This window comes from Lepisosteus oculatus, chromosome 27 (genome assembly GCF_040954835.1).
Source record: "Lepisosteus oculatus isolate fLepOcu1 chromosome 27, fLepOcu1.hap2, whole genome shotgun sequence".
Taxonomy (NCBI): domain Eukaryota; kingdom Metazoa; phylum Chordata; class Actinopteri; order Semionotiformes; family Lepisosteidae; genus Lepisosteus; species Lepisosteus oculatus.
The window spans coordinates 4,755,677-4,778,004 of NC_090722.1; the positions used below are offsets into that span (position 1 = coordinate 4,755,677).

General features: G+C 50.2%; 2 protein-coding genes across 3 annotated transcripts; both read right to left on the reverse strand.

The window, feature by feature from the left end:
- Window positions 1-2: 2 nt before the first annotated feature.
- On the reverse strand, window positions 3-5,617 carry mrpl24 (mitochondrial ribosomal protein L24). Its single transcript, XM_006641753.3, has 6 exons — window positions 5,510-5,617; window positions 4,585-4,777; window positions 3,427-3,522; window positions 2,462-2,565; window positions 1,675-1,805; window positions 3-855 (listed from the first exon to the last, which is right to left on the reverse strand). Exons 2-6 carry the CDS (start codon window positions 4,765-4,767, stop codon window positions 719-721), a joined length of 651 nt encoding a protein of 216 aa, XP_006641816.1. The 5' UTR covers window positions 4,768-4,777; window positions 5,510-5,617; the 3' UTR covers window positions 3-718.
- Window positions 5,618-7,197: 1,580 nt separating this feature from the next.
- LOC102687522 (heparin binding growth factor) lies at window positions 7,198-21,070 on the reverse strand. Of its 2 annotated transcripts, none has more exons than XM_006641801.3 (6): window positions 20,548-21,070; window positions 14,259-14,335; window positions 13,257-13,395; window positions 12,477-12,653; window positions 11,729-11,974; window positions 7,198-10,969 (listed from the first exon to the last, which is right to left on the reverse strand). In XM_006641801.3, exons 1-6 carry the CDS (start codon window positions 20,632-20,634, stop codon window positions 10,949-10,951), a joined length of 747 nt encoding a protein of 248 aa, XP_006641864.1. In that variant the 5' UTR covers window positions 20,635-21,070; the 3' UTR covers window positions 7,198-10,948. The 2 variants fall into 2 exon arrangements, with proteins under 2 accessions (XP_006641864.1, XP_015192217.1); XM_015336731.2 differs by lacking the exon at window positions 20,548-21,070 and adding an exon at window positions 16,263-16,414.
- Between the last annotated feature and the right edge of the window lie 1,258 nt (window positions 21,071-22,328).

Here is a 22,328-nt window from a genome sequence, read left to right on the forward strand (position 1 = left end):
TATGTTTTTGAAAGGTCTTTATTGTTGCATGTATATAAAAATGTTAAATAGCACTGTTTCGTGATGAACTGACAAAGAGCATTCAAGACATTTACTAACAGCCTATGGGAAGCGGTCAAGACCTCAACAGAAACCTATATCACTTAACAGACACTCTTGAATTCTCGGATTGCGCTCCCATCAAGTCAATACTGCTGGATGTGAATTAGCCTGAGAGCCTGAGAGTGTGGCAGGGAAGCCAGAAGAGATGTAAAGCACTGAAGGGCTGGGGCTGCCTGCTTTGACTCCAGAAAATCTGCCCATGCTTACACAAGTGCTGGCAGAACCCCCAGTAGCTGTACGGGGTCTTCAGCTCCAGTGCTGGTGGACTGGGAGCCCGTAGGTCTTTTTATGGTGCTGTTCAACTAGCAGCTGAGGAAGACCTCGTATAACAGGCGACCTGTGGCTTTGGCTTGTGATCCAGATCATTAAGCTAAGTCAAGAGAGATCTGAAGCAGAATGAAAACTCAGGGCTCTGCAGCCCTGCATGGCTGGAGCTGCCCCATCCCCAAATTAAAACCTTGAGAATTTAAAGCCTGCAGGTCGCACTTTCTGAGCACACCCAACGCCATGTCATCAAGCTCACACAACTTCCTCCCGGGGGAAATCAGCAGAGCGAAGTTACGAGGCTGTTTTCGGAACAAAAAACGGCCCATCAGCTCCTCTCCTGGACGGATCTTCAGTACCAGAAGCTCTTTCGTGCGCGCCTGGTCTCCACGATGCCCATCTTCTCCATGACTTCCTCCTCGAAGGTCTTCAGCGACGTAGTGTAGGTCTTCTCCAGCGCGTCTTCCGGGGACGTGTCCTTGGGACCATCTGACAGGAAAAAATAATTCCCCGCATTTCAGGAACAAACTCACTTTTCAGATTTTTTTCTGTGCAAAGTGGGCTCAGCCTTCAATGAAAACATTTCTGTTCATTTCACTATTGTCTATTATGATGCCTGCAACTTAAAACCTTCTCCTGTGAGCTCAGACATTACTCATCCTGCATGTGCTCTGTGCTCCTCCTGTGAGCTCAGACATTACTGATCCTGCATGTGCTCTGTGCCCGTCGTGTGAGCTCAGACATTACTGATCCTACATGTGCTCTGTGCTCCTCCTGTGAGCTCAGACATTACCGATCCTGCATGTGCTCTGTGCCCCTCGTGTGAGCTCAGACATTACTGATCCTGCATGTGCTCTGTGCCCCTCGTGTGAGCTCAGATATTACTGATCCTGCATGTGCTCTGTGCCCCTCGTGTGAGCTCAGACATTACTGATCCTGCATGTGCTCTGTGCTCCTCCTGTGAGCTCAGACATTACTGATCCTACATGTGCTCTGTGCTCCTCCTGTGAGCTCAGACATTACTGATCCTACATGTGCTCTGTGCCCCTCGTGTGAGCTCAGACATTACTGATCCTACATGTGCTCTGTGCCCCTCGTGTGAGGACAAGAAGCCAGAGAGAAAACACTGCACCATTTGAGTGCGGCTTCAGAAAGCAGGCTTGATAAAAGGCTTCAGGGAGGACTGGGAGCCACGATCAGGTGTCCCGAGGCCACCCGAGTACTGCCCAAAGGTGATTTCAGAATAAGGTATCCCCAGCCCAGAGCCTCCTTGTGGCAGCCGGCTCCTCGACCCCAACGGCCTCTCACCATTCCACTGCTCGGGCACGATCCCGTCCCGTCGCTGGACCACTGGTTTGGGGATGAGTCGTCCTGTTCTTAGGGACACGCGCACCTTCTCGCCCTCCTCCGTGTAGCGCCATTCCACCTCCGTGGGCTTCCTGGTGCGCCAAGCAAGATGCTGATCAATTCAGTTCCAGCCTTATTCTAGCTCAGTCCAATACAACAACCGACATCAGGACAGAGAAGCCAATACAACAGTGTTAGAGAAGAGAAACGTTACGCTGTGTGAGAGCGATAGTCTCCTGTCAGACTATCAGACCTGAGCACCGCTCTCCTGTCAGACTATCAGACCTGAGCACCGCTCTCCTGTCAGACTATCAGACCTGAGCACCGCTCTCCTGTCAGACTATCAGACCTGAGCACCGCTCTCCTGTCAGACTATCAGACCTGAGCACCGCTCTCCTGTCAGACTATCAGACCTGAGCACTGCTCTCCTGTCAGACTATCAGACCTGAGCACTGCTCTCCTGTCAGACTATCAGACCTGAGCACTGCTCTCCTGTCAGACTATCAGACCTGAGCACTGCTCTCCTGTCAGACTATCAGACCTGAGCACTGCTCTCCTGTCAGACTATCAGACCTGAGCACCGCTCACCTGTCAGACTATCAGACCTGAGCACCGCTCTCCTGTCAGACTATCAGACCTGAGCATTGCTCTCCTGTCAGACTATCAGACCTGAGCACCGCTCTCCTGTCAGACTATCAGACCTGAGCATTGCTCTCCTGTCAGACTATCAGACCTGAGCACCGCTCACCTGTCAGATGGGTCCACAAGGGCGATGTCCTTGAGCAGCAGGGGGGCCTCGCTGGCGATGTACATGCCCCGGTAGTCCTCCGTCTTTCCGATGTAGCGGAAGTGCTGCCAAAAGGATGACAGGGCCAGTCACCAACCAGGGCCGCCTGTGTCCACCTGGTTTCCGGAGGTGCCCTGGGTTGCCCACTGGGGGCCCAGATTACCGTACCCTCCGAGGAACCCTTAAACTCACCAGGTTCTTCAGAATGTCGGGGTGACCCTGCTAGAGCTAACGACCCACAACCCAGGACCAAACCAGTTTCCAAGGGTCCAATCCTTTGCCTGTGTGAGCTAGCTGAGACTCCGCCTGCTGAAAATCCTGGACAATAAAGGTTCCCAAGCTCCCAGACAGCTCAACAAACAGATCCCAAATCCGAGGCAACACGCACACGGATACTATAAAGGTCCAAGCCAGGGGAAGGCAAATACGCACTCTTCACGTCTGTTCCACTAGCACTGTGGTTCCCAGTCCTGGGCCTGGTGACCCCCACACACCTGCTGGGGGTTGTTCCAGCCGAGCCCTCAGTGAAACAGTCAGACCCTTCATCGACTTCAGAAGAATAAGATTCATATGAACTGTTTGTTCCCAGCATGTTGGAGTTTTAACTCTTGCATCAATAAAATCCCAAAGTGGTGACTAGAAACAAGAGGCAAATATTCCATTTAAGCAGCTTAGATCAATGAAGGCTTCAGTGATCTAATGAAGGCTGGGCTGGAGTGAAGACCAGCAGATGCCTGGGTCACCAGGACCAGAACTGGGAAACAATCCGCTCCCAGGAGTCTGATCCTACCATCAATCACTCCACTGGTCCTCATTCCTGAGAGCAACAGAACCAGAAGATCGGATACAGTGCGGGACGTTCGCGTGCGGATCAGGAACGAGACTGGTTCAGCCCGGTCCTCCCACATGGCCGCCGGCGCCCTTACCGCATTGAGTCCCTCCAGGATGACCCAGTTCCGCGCCCGGATCACCTGGCTGACCTTTCCCTGCTTCCCGCTGTCCTTCCCAGACAGGATCTCCACCTGTCCGAAGGAGGAGAGGGTCAGATCAGAATTCGAATCTCAGAGCACAAACCCCTCACAACGCAAACAGAGAAATGAAAGTGGCCTTTGAATGAAATGCCAGTGGAATTATATCGCTTCTGCCACCTCCTCGTCTGCAAGGGCCTGCAGGAGAAGACGTTGTGTAGCACTGATTGCAGAGCAGCTATGCTGGGACAGGAACAATCATACCCAAGATTTGCAAACCCGGCCCTGAAAAAGCCACATCACAGCCCCCCCAGCTACGATCGAGAGTAGAGCAGTGACAGAGCTGAAGCTGGAGAAACGAAGTCGTACAGAAACACCCCTGGGCCAAGCAGATCATTTTTGCAAGACAACAACCAAAAAAAGTTAATCAGAACCATGATACTCTGCAGACGGACTCAAGCAAGCTGTTGTCTTTGGTGGGAAGACAAGAAGGTGCGTTATTAAAATAGAAAACGAGGATGAGGTTTTGATTTCAGTGGTTAATGGAGGTGTACTCAGTTTTTTAACAGGAACAATCTTAAGAGAGCTTTAACCCCTTTTTTTCTATTGGTAGAGGTGTCGCATGTCTTGCTCAAAGTGTCACCCAACATCACAAGCTAAGGAAACGAAGAGAGTTTGGAACCAGTCACTCAGGGCTTATAGGAACGTCCTCCACCGACGGGCTAAAGGATCTGAACCTCTTTGGTCTTGAGCAGAGAGGAGCAAGAGGAAACGGGATACAAGATTTCCAAATCCTCCATGGTCACTAACAAAGTCAACCCAGTGGATGTCCTCAGGCAGAACAGTTCAACACAAACCAGAGGACACAAGCAGTAACTGTGTGGACGTGCATTTAAAACTGAGAACAGGAGGCCCCTTGTTTACACAAAGAGTGGTGGGGGCATGGAACAGTCTCCCCAGCCGTGCGGTTGCAGACGATGCCCTGGTTTCTTTCAAGAAACGGCCGGACGAGATCCTGGTGATCTATTAACACTAACGACCGAATAAGACTTGATGGGCTGAACGACAGCCCCGTTTCCCAGCCTCCCCAGCTCCCATGCCAGCCGGCGTGCCCACCGTGTCTCCCTTGAAGACGTGCCAGTCCTCGGGGGCGATGGGCTCCACCGCTACCCTCCTCCTCTTCTTGCCCGGCGGGTTCTGCCTCTGGGCGTTGATGGTCCAGGGCCGGTTGGTGCCGAAGCGGTACCCCGGGGGCACCTTGACGCGGGCAGCCATGGCGAGCAAAGCGGTCAGTCGCATGGTGTCGGGACTGAAGAACGACAAATACCAGGTCAGGGAGCCCGGCAGAGTCGGATTTTGATCATACCGTCCCAGAGAGCCTGCAGATCCCCCATTATCGAGCTACAACGCAATTACTCTCTAGGAGTGAAGAACTGCAGGTATAGTGCAACACTTTACATGAGACACACACACACAAAAATGCGATTAATCTTGTCTGCGCATACTATTGGATGATAAGCAAACGAAACATAACAATCGCTGTATACATTGGAAAATGAGCACATTACGTAGACGGAGTTAAGTATTTAGACAGGCTTATTAAGTAGAATCACAACTTATTGGGAAAACATAGATTCTGTGCTTTTCTCAATCAGGTTATGGATAATTAAGGTGTTTAATTTGTTGTCTATAAACGCAGCCATTGTTTAAACACCGCTTGATTTTTACAGACTGAACTAACAGTTTAACTATGTCTGTTTTTTATGCTGTACGTTATCGGGTGAATTGGCCACTTCTTTTAGATCACAGCATTTAAAACGTAGCTGTGAAATGTGACTTTTCTATCCCTATTTAAAACTTCTAAAAACATTTAAAAATGGGGCAAAAAACAGCATCAAAGCCCATTTTCGATGTGACACTGAAACAACTTCGACTTAGATTTTATAAATCATACATTGTCACTGAATCAATTATTAAAAAACAGTTATTAACAAACATACAGTTTGATCATACATTAAATCCTCATTTTAAATGAAATTACCTCTTCCTCAAGGTGCTCCACAGCGCACGCAGCACCGCATGAACCTTCACCTCTAACCTTTCGTAACCTTGATGACAACCGTGATAAACAGGTTATTTCATTTTAAGCCAAGAGACAATGACAGTTAAATAATCCTGAATGCCTCTTCAACCCAGACATATCTGTCAGTGTTTTTAAAAAAGTTTCTCATTCAAAACGAATTTGCTTTCGATCCGATTCACGGTGCACCCTGGGAAATGTTGTTCAAATTCGCGTAGCTTCTGAAAGAGCGACTACTACTACTAATAATAAAAATGCTGATAATATTAGTAGTAGTAGTAGTAGTAATAATAATAATAATAATAATAATAATAATAATAATAATAATAATTAAAGCGATATAGCTTTTCTAAAGCACACGGCACAGTGGTGCCCTTGAAATGACATTAGATGTACGGTGCATTCTGGGACTTGAAGTTTTTCGTAGCTGTGTAGCTCCAGACAAGATGTGGTTGACTCATAAAGACTACAAAAGTCAACAGGCCAACCCGCCTTCATGTGGCCATTTTATGTAACCTACACCCGTTTTATATAGCAAACGAGGAGAAAGATGCGAGCCCTAGTGCGTTTTTCTCCACAAATAGCAGTCATAGGAATTTTATTGTGAATTTTTGCCTTCAAGCAGCTGCGATTTGCTACAAAAGACAGGTTAAATCAAGTTAAATCTGAATATTTTTTCTCTGTTTTAAGTTTTCAAAGGCAGTAATAGTCATTGACTTCTTGGCTTAGGATGTCATAGCATAGATTGAATCTATCAAACACAATCTCCTGTTGTTCTTAGCTTTCATTGAAACAAGTTGATTAGGCTAAATGAACAATTCTTTAATTGAAATGTTCTTAGCAAAAATGCTGGCTGGAAAAAAAACTAACTTTACTAATCATGGCAAGTAAAATAAAGGTCACAAGCAAGATGAAGCCATTTGGCTCTTGTAACCAGTTTAAACTGTGACCACAACTCCCACACAGTCAGCTGCTCTGATTCACTGAGCAAAGCGTTTGCAATTCGAGCAACTGGTCCCAGTTGAAAAAAACAGCTTTGCAACTGTAACAGGAAGCCCAGCTTGTGTCTGCACATGAACAGTGGTAATAGACAAGCACTGTTCTTCAAACTATAGTCAAGCAACAAGTGCACAAGGTTGAAACCTGAGTAGGAATGTTAAACCCCAGTGTCCTTCATAAATGTTCATAAATTGTACAGCCTTGACTCCCATATTTCAACTGGTGCAGCAATTTCTCACTCCTCCACCCAATCTGCTGGGCTTCCTACGCAAAATAAACACCAGGAGACACAGCACCCCCTCCAGGGTCAGGAGTGAGTATCAGTGGTCTTGCTTAACACTGGGTTTTTGACTAAGTGTACTTTAATAACCTCTCAGTCCTGCACCAAGTTTGCTCTGAATACTGAATTTTCCAGGTTAAATATAAGAAAATCTACTGAAATCTGAACAGGCAAAAACTCAAACAAGAGAAAGTATGTTAGAGGGACAAGCTAGATGATGTCCTTCACCAGTGTCTAGGTGCGCGACACTAATTCACGTTCCCCTCTGCACTTCCTGCCCAATAGTTTGAAAAAACTATTTACCTTTCAGCCACAAAACAAAAAAGCCAGGGTGCAAGAATGCCAGTCAACACAAAAAAAGCACACAAAGTTTTTTTTAATAAACAGGTTTATTGTTCTAACCAACTGGATTGAAAGCTACATCATGAGAACTAATCTGAAAGCGAAGTGGAGCGTCTTTCTGCGCAGAGACAAAGAAGCCACCTTTTCCACATCTCAACCCTCATTCCTCACTTGTCATCCAGAAAAGACCACCCGGTGGCTGGCAGGTCAACAGGGGAAGGGAGAAAAAGATGGGAGAGACAGAAATGGCAATACAAAATACATCTCTACTGAGTAGTAGGGAAAAAAAAGACTTTAAAAAAAATCTACAAAAAGTCACCACCCTCCATCAAAAGGGTCATACAGAACAGATCTGCGTGTGGCGAGATTCAGATCAAGAAAGGACACTGGATCTGCAGAACCACCCCCAAAACACTCTGCAGCCTCAGCAAAGAGATCCACACAGAAGAATTCCAGGGCGTCAAAAACAAATCTGCCCACCTTCCAAACCTTTTCCCTAAAAATCCGTGACAATCTATTACGCGGTGCATTCCGGTCTCCAGACTGCTTTAGCCTCAGCCTTGGTACACGCATCAGGAAATTTAAATAATACAGCAAGAAAAAAAAAACTTCTACTTTTTCAGGTCTTGCACTAAAATTCCAGAATATATACATACTGTTCTTTAAAGTTGTACGTCTCTTTGCTAGGTGAGATACAGACCAGCCGAAAAGAAAATGTTTTCTTTGTTTGACCAAGACATGAGATGGGATACATTTCACCCAGGGGCACGAACACACCAAACATCAGGGGATCGCTTATGTGGCACCACATCAGAGCTGTGGTCTCCTTATAGGTCCTGGAGAACCCCAAATTAATTCAGCCAATTGTTCAGTAAGGACAGCTGTGGTCTTTAACAGCTGGAGGGTATTCAGAAAACTGGTCCACATGATCTATTACTTTAAAACCGATTCCTTAATAACAGTTTTTGTGTCACACGCCTTTAGAGAGCGATTTTTAACGGTGATCTATGACCGGGCCAGACTGGAGCTTGCCAGAAACCTCCCTTCGAAGCTGCAGAACTGGGTAGGGAGCTGAAAAGCGCTCTGCGGTCAGCTATGCGCTTGTAGGGTGTCAACCCTTCTCCTCAAGCGTCCATTTCTTCTGGTTCCAACTGATCTCTTAATAAGACTGTCTGAGTCCCCCAACGCAACTGACTGATGTCCTGTTTTTAACCAATTTCCACACTCTAGTCTCTGCTGAACTGAACTCTGCCCTGTTTCGGGGCAGTAGACTATTAAGAATGATGACCAGGTGCAGGGAGTCTTCGTCTGCAGAGATGCAGTTTCCTTATTTCCAGACACCCAAAACAACAGAGAAGCCTGAAACTCAGGGATCAACACTGGGGTGATGCTCATTATAATTCCAATCCATGGGGGGGGGGGAAAAAGAAAAGATCTTAGGATCTCATCAACTTTCCAAAAAGATTAGAACCAGAAGAAAGAGGGACACTCCAGGAGCAGGCCTGAGCACCATTCAAGTCACACTGCCCTGCAAGTCTCCCTAAACGTCATCCGTGATTCTGGGGAAAGATCCCATTCCCATTGTGACAAATTCCACCTGGAATTGGAGATAAACTCTGCTAGCAAGGTGTTTGTGTTTTGTGGGCTCTTATTCCAGAGCTCCACCCGCCCACCCCACCCCCACCATCATCTTAAACATTCAACCATTACAAACGTAATGCAAATCACAGCAGGAAAAAAAAAATACAAATCGCTCTCTGGATCATTATGCTTAAAAAAAAAAAAGGCTTCGTCTAGTAATGCTGGCCAGAGGGATTGCAGTTTATGAGGACAGGTCATCGGACTGGACCCTTGTGCTGCGGCAGCAGTGGAGCCTAAGAGTGCCTGTCATGTGATAGACCCGGGTTCGAACAAAGTCCAGCACTATAGGCTTTTGAATGGGTAGACCGAGGGCCTTTTCATCAGGCGAGACGTTAATGTTGTTCAGTTAGTGCTTCCATTCAAACCCCAAGGCAAGGGGTATCATAGTTTGGCAGGAGGCTTGGACTGTCAACAACAGAGAGCAAGAAGACTGGAAACTCATCACAGGTAGGCCTCACAAATCCTTTCAAAAGAAAGCTGGTTGGCAGATTTTATGGGCTTAACATTCAACGCCCCCTTGTCAAATTGACTTTTGTATCAGACCAACTTTGTCCCCACTGGCTTTCACTGGCATTTTAGCTGATATTATCTGCCTACTGAGCACTGCTGCTCTTTCTCCCTGACAGCCAGATAATACTAGCCTGGCCGCTTCACAGCCTGGCTTCTCCTGTCCTCAGGAATGTTTCAGCATCATTCTCACCTTGCCGCATTGCCTTTAGGTTTGAGAACTCAATCACCCCCTTCCAATTACCCATTTTTTAAACACTTTTTCCAGTTCTGGGTCATGGGGGAGCTGCACCCTATCCCAGCAGGCAATGAGCGCAAGGCAGGGTACACCCTGGACAGGACGCCAGTCCATCGCAGGGCACTCAGACACTCACACCAGGGGCAATCTTCCCAGTAGCCAATTAACCCACCAGCATGCCTTTAGATTGAGAGAGGAAACCGAGGCACCCGGAGGAAACCCACACAAACGCAGGCAGAACATGCAAACTCCACACAGACAGCACCCCAGGAATTGAACCCAGAGCCCCAGAGCTGTAAGGCAGCAACGCTAATCACTGTGCCACCCTGAATCTCCACCTTCTGTTCCTTTAACCCCATGCTCATTTGCACTTTCTTAGAAAGGGCATTTTGTCCTTATATTCATGCAGTGACTTGATCAAACTACATGGGGCGCAGAGCAGCTCTTAGATTTCAGAATCTCTTACAACTTAATTTAACCAACATCCTCCCCCTCCTTAAATCCAGTACTCTAACCAAACAGGCTGTCGCTAAATTGCTAAACCTAGTTTCTGGTTATTGTCTTTTTCGTTTTGCCCAAAATTTTATTTTAGATCCAGGAGACATGTGCAGTCAGGTACTGAGACTATTACTGTCTAAAGTTTGTTCCAGGCCTAAACGTCTACGAAACACGTCTGACTTCAGAATATTTGCTTTCCACTTATTTCCTTGTAAGTCTGGATGTTATGTGACAAACATTTCGCTAGCACACAAGCCTCATCCAGCTAATTAAGCATAATCTTTAACGATCCAGAGCGCAGCGGACACATCTTCAATCAAAAAAGGAAATTTTGTGAAAAAAAATCATCTCGTTTTTGCACCTTAAAACTGAGATTTGTTCATTTGATAAAGCACAGCAACTGTCTGTATGCCAAACACTGCGTTTAATAGCAAATTTTAACATCTTCATACTAACATCAGAATTAAAAACATCATATTAAACATGATTAGCAAAAGATTCTTTTCAAATGGAATAATTTGATTACTGAAATGTTTTAAAGACGCGAGAGTTATGCTAGCTGTCCCTCACTGTTCGAAAAAGGGTCGGCACCGCCTGGTGCCCAGAAAATGTAATTGCACTTTGCTTTTGAATGTTTTCTTTTCCAAAACCCCCTTTTTAAAAAGGTTAAAACATTAATCACTTCTTAATTATGTCTCGGCGGTGCATCTTCAAAGCTGAGATGCCATCCCTGACCACTCTATCCAATACTGGCATGAGATTATTTTACTTTTTTTTTTTAAAACCATTACTTTAAACTGCAGAAACTAAGAGTTCAAACAGGAATTCTGTCAAATTTTAACGCTTATAACTCCCAAATACATTGGAAGTGCTGGCCGGCTGGAGAGTCCTCACATTAGGCGCTGTCTGTTGCAGCCTGTGGACAGAGTGAGAAAGGGAGATATTAAAGGCCTTACCAAAACAAGGGTTTAATCAACACGATCTAATGATACGGAGCATAATGGCAGTCCTGCTTGCCCCTACATGATTGCTGGACTTCACCAGGATAAAGTGGGCCTCTTACCTCTTATGTATAAAAAGCACAGCTCTCGTTCCTGCACCAGATGTGGAGAGGACCCTGGGAACTAACACCCACCCCAACACAGTGGCCGTCAATCACCCCCCCGCAGCTAGGGGGATCTCAGATGCCCGTTGTGGTCAGTGACCTCTGTAGGGCTCAGCCTGCACCCAGAGAGGGCCTTGAGCTACTCTGAAACCACCTCCAGTTTTGATGGGGCCCAACACTGATGGGATATGCAGGCCACTCGCGGCTGCCCAAGGAAGCAAGGACTCCGATGAAACATGACTTTGCAATGAGTCGCCCAACAGTCAGAACAGAATAGCAGGACTGATTCAAGAGCAGCAGGCATTTTGGGTTACGCATATGGTTTCCAGTGTCTGAAACAAGCACATATCCCTTCAAAGCTGGTGAAGCTGAAGCCCTCTCCAAAACAGCTCTTTAATTCATTTTTTTTAATTGGGTTTGAAGTCTAGTTACCAGCAACAAAACAGCCCATCTTTGGTCTGCGACCCTGCTGACGTCCACTGCAGTTATTTTAAAGAAAACAGGTTTGTTAAAGCCCTGACTCTATAGTCTCTTAGCACTCATAGACGGCAATGGTGAAGCTCCCATCACCTTCTCTGGTGTTAGCTGGCCCTCGGGGGCGGCGTCCTGGCCCTCCAGTTTTGATTCGCCACCCCGGGGGGGTGTGGCAGAGGGGGGAGTGGCTACGGGAGCCACAGGCTCCGCCCCCGCGTTGTTGGTCTTGGCCTCGGGCTCTGCATGGTCTCGCCCGGCCTCCTCCGCGTCCGACTTCTCGTTCTCCGCCTTCGTCTCGCCCTGCGCCTCGCTCTCCGAGTCCTTGGGTCGCTTCGGAGAGCTCTGGGAGAGGGAAGAGAGAAGGAAACAAGTCCGAGTGAGGAAGGGGGGGGGGAAGGGGTAGAGCACAGAACGGGGATTCTGGACAGCGGCCCCACCAAGGGCAGAGAGTTTTCAGGTTTCGTCGTGCACCCCGTTTCGTGCTCTGCTGCTGCGCACGTTTCTGGACGTCTGCAACTGGATCTCTCCATATAAACGATCCGTGTCTCCGCTGAAGGGAAAAGCCGCAACCTACTGCTGCTCCCGTCGCGTACAAAGTGGACACTGCAGCGATCGGGCAGCCATTGCCCAGTTCCCGGAGAGGCATCAGCTCCACGAGGCTCCCAGCTAAAGCAGAGCCGCCACGAACTGTACACACTAACTTAAGCTTGTCATCTTTCTGGCCATGCCCGAGTCCTCTCATTCCTTCCATTCCCCTGCGCCTGTGACCCTAAAACAAAGGAAGTGATCAAAGGGCAGACCGACCCTTCTCACACTGGGGGGGGCGAGAAAAGACGAGGCGCACCTCCAGCGAGTCCTCAGCTGGCCGCTTGGCCCCGCCCTTCTCGTTCTTCTCGTCGATCACCAGGGTCCCCTCGTCCTCGTCGCTGCTGCCCTCCGCGCCGCCCTCCCGGGCCCCGGGGCGGGCCGCCGCCGCCGCGTCCCCGGCCCCTTCGTCGGCGGAGTCCTCTTTCTTGGTGGGCTGTAGAGGGCAGGAGAGCAAAGGTCACACCCCGACCCCACGACGACCTGCGTCACTGCGACACACCCCGTCTGCCGCCCGGCCCTTTTCAGCGAGGAACTGCCCATTGGTTGGCGATTACACATCGGCCCGATTTGGAACCGCAGCTTGATTTCAGACCCGGTTCCCTGGCGGGGAGACCCGCGACCCACGCCCCCCCCCCCCAGCCTGCAGAGGCACAGCGGGGAGAGCTCAACGGCTACCACCTGGAGGAGTGGGGCGGCTCGGGCAGACGTCAATGCCGGTGCCAGGCCCGGAGCTGAGTGTCCTCACCCGGGCCGACCCAGACCCAGCGCACCTTCCCTTGCCCAGGCACTCCCACTGGACAGAGCCTGGTTACGGTCAGCGAGTGAGAGGACTCGCAAGGCCCCAACCACAGAGTCCAGCTGAGACCAACACCCAGGAGAGATCGAGACAGCTGAGGCTATCCTCCGCACCCTCCACCACAGGGTCCCCTGCAGAACTGGACCATGGGAGGGAGGCGATGGGTCCCAGCCTGCCCAGCCAGCCACAGGGCAGGGAGGTGTGGCGGCTGGACACCCCAGGCGACAGACAGGGCCTCACCTCGTACCCCGACGCCTTGACGGTGGGGTTGTTCTCAATCTCCCATAGGCCCTCGCTGAAGCCTTTCCTCTTGTTGGGCTTTCCGAATTTGTCCTTGCACTCCTCGTACGGAAACAGATCCTTGGGGCCCAGGAACGCCCTGCAGGATGGGAAGGAGAGACTGAGGTGAAGCACGCTTTCCGAGCAGAAGAGCACTGCCACCCCCGCCCCACTGCTACCGGCTAAATCCTAGGAAGACTGTATAACGACACTACAAACAGTTAACGATGATCACATGATCCAGTGAAGTCATGGAGAGCTCAGCTAGAATGAGAATTACAGGTGACCCCAAACTAGAGGCATTTGAGTTGTAATGGTCCAACATGTTGGGTAAAGATCTCTTTACACCAACAGGTACAGGCCTTCGAAAACTGAATCTCATCATTTTCTAGTTTGTGCACCTAAGTGCACCAGCAGCCATATCACCCCGAAACTCACAACTGGCAGCCCACTGAAGCTAAGCAGGTGTGAGCCTGGTCAGTACCTGGATGGGAGACCTCCTGGGAAAAACTAAGGTTGCTGCTGGAAGAGGTGTTAGTGGGGCCAGTAGGGGGTGCACACCCTGCGGTCCATGTGGGTCCTAATGCCCCAGTATAGTGACGGGGACACTATACTGTAAACAGACTAGGGGTGTAACCCCGGTGTCCTGGCCAATCATGGCCTCCTAATAATCCCTATCTATGAATTAGCTACATTACTCTCCTCTCCTCCCCACTGAGAGCTGATGTGTGGGGAGCGTTCTGGCGCACTATGGCTGCCGTCGCATCATCCAGGTGGGGCTCCACACTGGTGGTGGTGGAGGGGATCCCCATGACCTGTAAAGCGCCTTGAGTGGAGTTTCCAGAAAAGCGCTTTATAAGTGTAAGCAATTATTATTATAAGTCACAAAGCACTGAGGCAGAAAGAGTTTTGTCCCGGGCTGGCCATGCCCTCTCACCCCTCCCTGAGCGCGACACTACTCACGTCTCGTGGGTCCCGAAGAAGAACACCTGGTACTTGTTGGAGGGGGACTTGACCGCACCCTCCGGCAGCTCGTCGATCTGCGGAAAGAGGAGACAGCGTTGGCTCACCAGACTTTGCTTGTACAAATGTCGCTCCCACCAGCTTTTAACCCCAGTCTCGTCACCCCCCACCCCCCACCCCCACCCACAACAGAGGCACGTCCTCAGCCATGTCACACGACGCACCGCCTTGTACACAAACCAGCAGCAGGTCAGACTCGATGGCACATCGAGGCAACTTTACTTGAAAAGGGGACCCTTGCCGGCTGTTGCCGAGACCCAAAACGGAACAGACTTCGACGGAATGGGAATGGAACCCGTTGCAGCCACACGTGGTACTGCAGGAGTTCCTTGTTAAAGCCGACGCACGTTTTTGTTCCAGCTGGGCTCTCGGAGACAAAGCGGATCGCTGTATATTTACAGCTCTGGAATGGGGATGCAGATCTATTGCAGCTATACATGCTCCTAAACGAGATGCTACCTGACACTGGCTACCTTCGCCTCCAAATTGTTTTGGTCCAATAATGGGCCGAACTGCAATGCATCAGCAGAACCCAAGTCATTCCCCAAAGAACACAGCTTGGCCTCACCACCCCCAGTAAGCAGGCATGCCGGTGCAATTCAGGCCTGCCGAGTGCGAGCTGCTCTCTGTCCTGGACAGGTCAGTCATAGAGGGCCGGAGGGAGGGGGGGGGGGGGGGGGCTGGGGGGACGAGCTTCGGCTTCCCAGAGCTCCACCCGATGAAGTGAGCTCTCCCTAACCCGGATGAGCTTGTATTAAAAAAAAAACAGAACTCCTTCGCACACCACCCTACAGCCGTTGAGGCTTCTGCCTGCCGATCTTGCCTAATGTGTGCGATTTCACAAGGCTCCAGACTAGAGGAGGCCCTTCAGCCCCTCTTGCTTGTTCTGATTTTGCCGTCTGAGCCCTCGGATTTGAAAAGGGATGAGCTCTGAGGCAGAGGTCTCTCTTTAAACCTTCATGCCTCCCCCCCCGCTGTCCCCACCCGGCCTCACAGCCTTCCCTGGCAGGGGAGAGCAAAAGCCACTCTTGTCCGGCAGCACACGCCCTCCTCTCCTGGCTCTCATCCCGGGATTCCTGGCTGCCAAATAAAGATTTCCGGCTGCTCTCCTGTTGCTGCTGCCGTTTAAAACGGAGTAGGGGCGGGGCTGCCTCTGCTCACACACAGGCGCACATACACACTCCATCTGCATTCTCCCTCCGACTCAACGCGCAAAAATGCAACAGGCACAGAAAATAATTGATGCGACACGCCCACGCCAATAAAAAAAAGCCGCACAAGATGCTAAATCTGTTGCACTCCAGCTTCTCTGCTTTCTCGAGCAAGTCATTAATACTGTGTCACACCCCTGGGTTTCAGTGCTCTTCCTGTGCTTTCAGGGTTTGCATTTGCCAGCAGCCAAATCCAGCTCCTTAGCCTGCCTGCTCCTTTCACTTGCTCTCCGGCTTCCTTGGATCTGACCTCTTACCCCACACTGCCTCCCTCCGTCTCTCCCAGTGCCTCGGCTCTCACCACTAACCCCACACTGCCTCCCGCTGTCTCTCCCAGTGCCTCGGCTCTCACCACTGACCCCACACTGCCTCCCTCTGTCTCTCCCAGTGCCTCGGCTCTCACCACTAACCCCACACTGCCTCCCTCTGTCTCTCCCAGTGCCTCGGCTCTCACCACTGACCCCACACTGCCTCCCTCTGTCTCTCCCAGTGCCTCGGCTCTCACCACTGACCCCACACTGCCTCCCTCTGTCTCTCCCAGTGACTCGGCTCTCTCAACCCCACATGACCTCAGTGTGTTCCCCTTGCTACAAATCCCTAAGAAGGCAAACAGAGAACTGGTTAATTTATGTTCAAAATGTCAAAGACGTTCAGTGGAGCAATGAAAACAGAGCCCCCCCCCCGTGTCCCAAGCAGATCAACTGAGCTTGGATGATTCAACACATTTCCTTACCGTTATGACAAACCGTGACATCACGCCTCGGAAGAGTGCGACTCCACCCCCCCGGTCTGCGACTCCTGTAACCGAGCCGAGCCAGGAAGCCCAGCCACAGAGCTATCAGGCTGGACGGTTGGTCCTGACTCACAGCGAGCTCCAACCCCACGGCCTGCCTGCCTCCCCTGCTTCCTGACTGAAAAACACCCCCACCCCACCCCCCGCCCCCGACTGTGGAGCCGGAGGCCGGGAGCTGGTGTGCAGAGCAAGAACGCACAGCCCAGCAGCCCACCGAGGGGACGAACGAGGCAGACCAGCTGCCAGCTTGCAGGGCATTCTGATCCGTTCTGGGTTTTCTTGTTCCCCCGAGCCGTAAGCATGCTACTTAAAGAAAAGGTCAACGAGGCCTGATTTTTAACTAACATGGATGGCACATCTAGGCAAACTGACTTGAAAAGGGACACCTTTGCCGGCTGTTGCCAAGACCCGAAACGGAACAGACTTCGACGGAATGGGAACGGGACCCGTTGCAGCCACACATGGTATTGCAGTAGTTTCTCGTTTAAGTCGACGCTCGTTTTTGTTCCAGCTGGGCTCTCGGAGACATAGCAGATTAAAACTGAAACGTTGTGTTGTCTTCCCTCTCTTTTCAGCACAGGAATAAACCTATTACTTGTTCCTCTGCAGCCTACACATGCTGATGCAGCGCCCTACCTGAACTACTGTTTATCATTACTCATGGGGGGGGGGTGATCAGCACAGAGCTCTGCGATTAGCAATACCATAAATGAAGTGCAAAACATAAAAAAATAAATCTGCCTTTTTAAATCGAAAACCCAACAGCCTCTTCACAGAGCTTAAACATCTATTTTTCTGTATAAGGGAACACGACCAGGGGGTCTGCACATAACTGACTTTGAAACAGCAGTCTCTTATCAATACAAAGTCTGATAAGAACCTAAAAGGGCAACAAATTCAAGATTATTTTTACAAGGAACTTCTTTATGACCAATTACTTTGCGTGTATATAGAGTATATGGGAGGCCCACCACTCTTTGCGTGCAGAACAGCCTCCTGTTCTCAGTTTTGAATGTACTTCCCAAGTGCTCATTGCGATTCCATTGTAAATGAGGCCTACAGGAAAAGCTCACGACAGCTACGGGGTCGTCAAGCCCATCAGCGCTCAGCGCTTTCCTCAATAACAACCGAGTGGTCGCCGGCCAGGCCTGGCCTGGAGAGCTCTCCATCTCTACAACAGGGGGGGCACAACTCCAGTCCCACAGGCTCTCAAGGGCTCTCTTTCCTTCTGGGACCTCATTTCTCCAACTGGGCTTGTTATTTGCTCATCAGACAAATTTGAAGCCTCTCCATGTCCTGGAGAGCCTGGGACATTTAAAGAGACCTGAGCAGCCTGCTGGACAGCGCCCCCTGGAGGACTGGGGGCAGGGCACCCCTCCGGTCTAGATCGTGCCCAGGGAACCCAGTCCACGCACTGACAGCACTGGTGCTGGGGCAAGAAATGTGGCTCTAGAACTCACGTTCAAGTAGACCGACCCTACAGCACAACAAAAGTTCTCCCCCTCTAGTTTGATTAAGAAACCATGACAACTCAGATCACACCGAAAGGTTAGCAGGGAGGCGAGAAATCAATACCAAAATCCCCATTTGCTTAATCTGCTGCAGGCAGTCTCCCTATCGGTTTACATGCCATCCCGGAGGGCTCGATGGTGTCACGGTGCCTCATTTTTGTTTTACTCTAAACTTGGGATTCCAGCAACACCAGCCCCCCCCCCAAAGCAACTTGTCAAGGCCACTAGCTGCAGCCCTACATAAGATACAGCTGCAAACTAGCGTCAACAGGCTGGCAGGCTAATCTCCTGCCTCTCAGCCTGTTTCTGTATGTACACGCGCGTGCATGCGTGTGTGTGTGTGCAAGGAAAGCACCTAACAGCACAGAGGAAACTCGATGACTAATCAAAAACCAACCAGCCCAGAGCTCATATCCTGGGCGATCGCCGTGATTAGAGGCGGGAAACGCGAGCTTGGACATATTGTGCTGGCCGATGGGGGTGGGGGAAGGGCTCCTCTCTGAATCGGGCCCCCCGGTACAGGCCAGGAGGGCCCAAAATCAAAACCTCTGCGACTGCTGCGTTTTAGACCCGACTGGAACAGCGCGCGCTCTCCTGAGAAACGCAGGTTCGATCACTCCCTGGGGTCACATCAACTCACTGCGCAGAGCACAAGAGGAGGCAGAAACCTTGCGCTCCTTGGTGATGGGAACAGGACAGCAGTCATACTGCTGCACTTCCTGACTGGGGCGGAGGACCTGCGCCTGTGGCTGGAAGGTTGCCGGTTCAAATCCCACGGCCAGCAGAGGAATCCTACTCCGTTGGGCCCCTGAGCAAGGCCCTTAACCCCAACTGCTTCAGGGGCGCTGTACAATGGCTGACCCTGCGCTCTGACCCCAAGCTTCTCTCCCTCTCTCAGAGAGCAAGCTGGGGTCTGCAAAAAGACGAATTCCTAATGCAAGAAACTGTATATGCTAATAAAGTGATCTCATCTCTTATTATCCACTGCAAATTAACTGTTCAGCACCACTGCAGGAGCCATTTATACAGCTTCCAGCAGTCTGAAGTAGACTGGGTTTAAAGTACAGCACCTGGTACCCAAGGGTCCACAACAGAGCTTAAAAGACACCAACACTGGGGAGATGTTTTTACACTCGCTGGACCGTCTCTGACGGAGAGGGAAGAAACAATGTGCAACTTTCAAAATCTGCTGCTGCTGCGGCGGTGGCAAAAGGGAAAAAAATGCAATTCTTCGGCCAAAAACCATTAACCCCCAAGAATGCACTCAAAACAGGACAGTGTCTGTGAAAAGCGCACTGTCAGACGGGGACAGATGCGCCAGTACACTGATGCAGAACCGGTCCTACCCGTTTGCGCGCTTTCTTGCCACGGCCAAAACATCGTGGCCCGTGACGTGAAAAAATACCCCCTCCCACCTCACGCACAAACACCAACCCCAACCCACAGAGAAGTGAGGACCGCTCAGTTTAACGCGAGTCGTCGTCCTTGGGAAGTACAGGAGGCGTGTGCGCACGTTTCCGCTGGACTGGGCACAGCGCGCCTCTCCCAGCTACAGGCACTACGGGGCAGGAGCGCCCGGGATAACATCCCAGCCAGCGCTCGGCGTGAACGGCGCGGCCTTATCAACACGTGTATCCCCTCTCAGGCTCACATGAGGCTGGGCGCCCGCAGCCCTGTCTTCAAGTGAGCCTCCTCCCCCAAGAAACACGCTCCCCGCGGTCACACCTCCTGGCCCAGCGACGACAAGAAACTTGCGGCACCTCTCTCGATCCCCCCCGCTATAAATGCCCATCATTGCCGAAAAACGCACACGTTTATTTTCTCCCTTTTTAAAAAAAAACTTTCGTGGAAGTCAGAAATGAAGCTTGACTGTGCATTCCCGAACGGCAGGTGAAGGAGCCGGTCAGACCGCCGGGGCGACCCCCGGTGGTTTCGATGTCACGTAGGGGGGCGCAGGGACACACGTTACAGACAAAATACGGCCAAGTCAAGGTCTCTCCGAGCCGGCATCTTAACTTTCACAAACAGCGGCTGAGGGACAAGCCGTGTAGTGTAACTTAAAAAAAGGGTGAAGACGGCCTCTCTCCCAACCGCTGCTGAAAAAGAACTTTTCTTTTTAAAAAAAATCTCACCCCCACCCCCCCCACCAAGGCGCAACGTCCACCCGGTCATTGACAGTATCGCGTTACTTTATTTTAAAAAACAACTACAACAAAATGCGGCCAAATTCAACTTCCCAGTGCCGGTCGGGTTTCTTGGCTTTCTGGAGTGCAAGAGCCCCCACTTTCCCCCCAGCCCTCCGCTCTCCTCCCCCCTCCTCCTCCCCTGCCGCCCGGTCGAGCTGCCCAGGCGAGCCCCCGGCGCGCTGCTCCGTGTGCGGCTGCGACGCGCGGAGAGGCGGCGGGGGGCTGTAGGCCGCGCCGAGAGCGGCGGCGAGCAGGGCGCCGGACCAGAGCGACCGACAGACCGCACGGCTGGGCTGCGTTTCGCTAATAATTTGGCCAACAAATACCAATTCCTGCCCACCCCCCCCCACCCCACCGGCGTCTGGATAAACTTTGCGCGGACACCAGCGGTAGGCCCCAGGCTTATATCACACACTGCCGCCACCAGGGATCCATTTTGCAACACAGGATAAAAGCAAACATGTAGACAGATTTAAAAAAAAAAGGAAGAAGGCAGGCACAAAGTTAAGACTTTGGAGCGTCGCTTACCCTCGCAGGCCAGTGGGGATAACCTTTCATTTTGGCAAACACCAGATCGCCGGGCTTATATTCCCTTTGCCTGCTCGACCTGGGCATGTTCCGTAGCAGTAATGATGATAGGAATAATACACAAAAAAAAAGTTCCAAAAAGAAAAAGCAATCCGAAAAATAAACCTTCTTCCTTCTCTCCCCCCCACCCCTTAAAAAAGTTTACAAAGCTCCCGCAGAAAACAAATGCAAACCCCGCTTTTTTTCTGCACCAAAATTAAGTCACGCGTTAAAAAAAAATAGAAAAATACAGTATAGATTTTCTATGCCAGCCGGAGAGAATTGCAAAGTTGCCAAGGTGTTCGTCCCAATTGCAGCTTCTTTGCCCCCTCTGTCTTTCGGTGTAATTGCTGGTTCCAGGGACCTAACCCCCCTCTCCTATCTATCTCCGTGTTTTTGTTTGAAATTGGAACTCCTTCCCTCCTCCGAACCGCGACACCCCCCTCCTATACCGTCGGGCAGCAGCGGCTCTCGACTACTTCGGCCTTTCCTGGGGGAGGTTGTTCTGTTCCGCCGGTAACCGCCTCAGGCCTGGTTAGTCAAACTCAGAGCCGTGGATGGACCTCTTAAAAGGGCAACGTCGCATTTCAACGCACCGAGAGCGGAGCAGTTCACGGGACTTTCCAAACCGCGCGGTCACCGCAGCCCTGTTTTCGAAACCCTTTTAGGTGACACACACAACGTCTTAAGTTACACTTCCGTGTAAGAGTTGCAGTTTTAGGGTATTGAAGTCAAAATACTAATAATTTCAAGTTACATCGTGTCGACATTTCGACAAAAAGTGACTCGACTGGTGTCCTGTTTAGATCAAGTTTTCAAAAACCAGTTGAGATCAGTTTTTTACGCATCACTTTCAACACGACTGTTTACACTCGAGTAGAACACCAGTAAACTTTAACTATTGAATATATACTAGTTCATACTAATAAATGTTTCAGGTGGGTAGCTACGTCAGCATGCGTAGTCTGGAAAGGAACAAGTAATAGGTTATTCCATGCTAAAAAGAGTTTTCTCTCTTCTCTTTTCAGCACGGAATAAACCTATTACTTGTTCCTTTGCATACTAATAAATACCACTTTCATTAGAAAGGAGCTGCTGATTTCTACTGGATTTGAATTAAATTTCCTCTAGGGATGGTAATGACTTCACGTTGTGAGTCTCATCGGATATATTTGAAGGGTAAATTCCCAAGTGAGAACAGTCGCTTTTTAAAATATGTTCTAGACAGACAAGTTAACACATATCAGTTAACCTGCTCATGTTTGTTTGTTTGTTTGTTTGTTTTTTCTATATATGAAGGAGTCCTTCGATCTGATATCGTTACCTCAATTTATACCTCAACTCACGGGATTTCTCAACAAACGTTTGTAAGAAAATGTCCACTTTGTCAGTTTGGGCCGGACACACATATACAGGTGTTTCCATATCCGTTTTAAATTGGCCTAGCCATCCTCCCCGCTACCTATTGCAGACAGGCAACGTCTTTGCCCTTCATGGAGACTTTGTTTCCTGCTTCACCTCCCATTTTTTGAACGGGCACAGTACTATGAGCATGGAAGCCAATTACAGAAAGCGAGAGGAACTACAATTTCCTCCCAGACGCCCCAGCGAGGGCCCGGTGCGTGATGGGAAATGTATTTCAAAGGCGTTTGAAAAAAAACGTATTTTTCACTTACTAAACTGGAGACGCGCCTCTTGAAAGCACATTTGAAAGCAAAGACAATGGCTAAAAAACTCATACA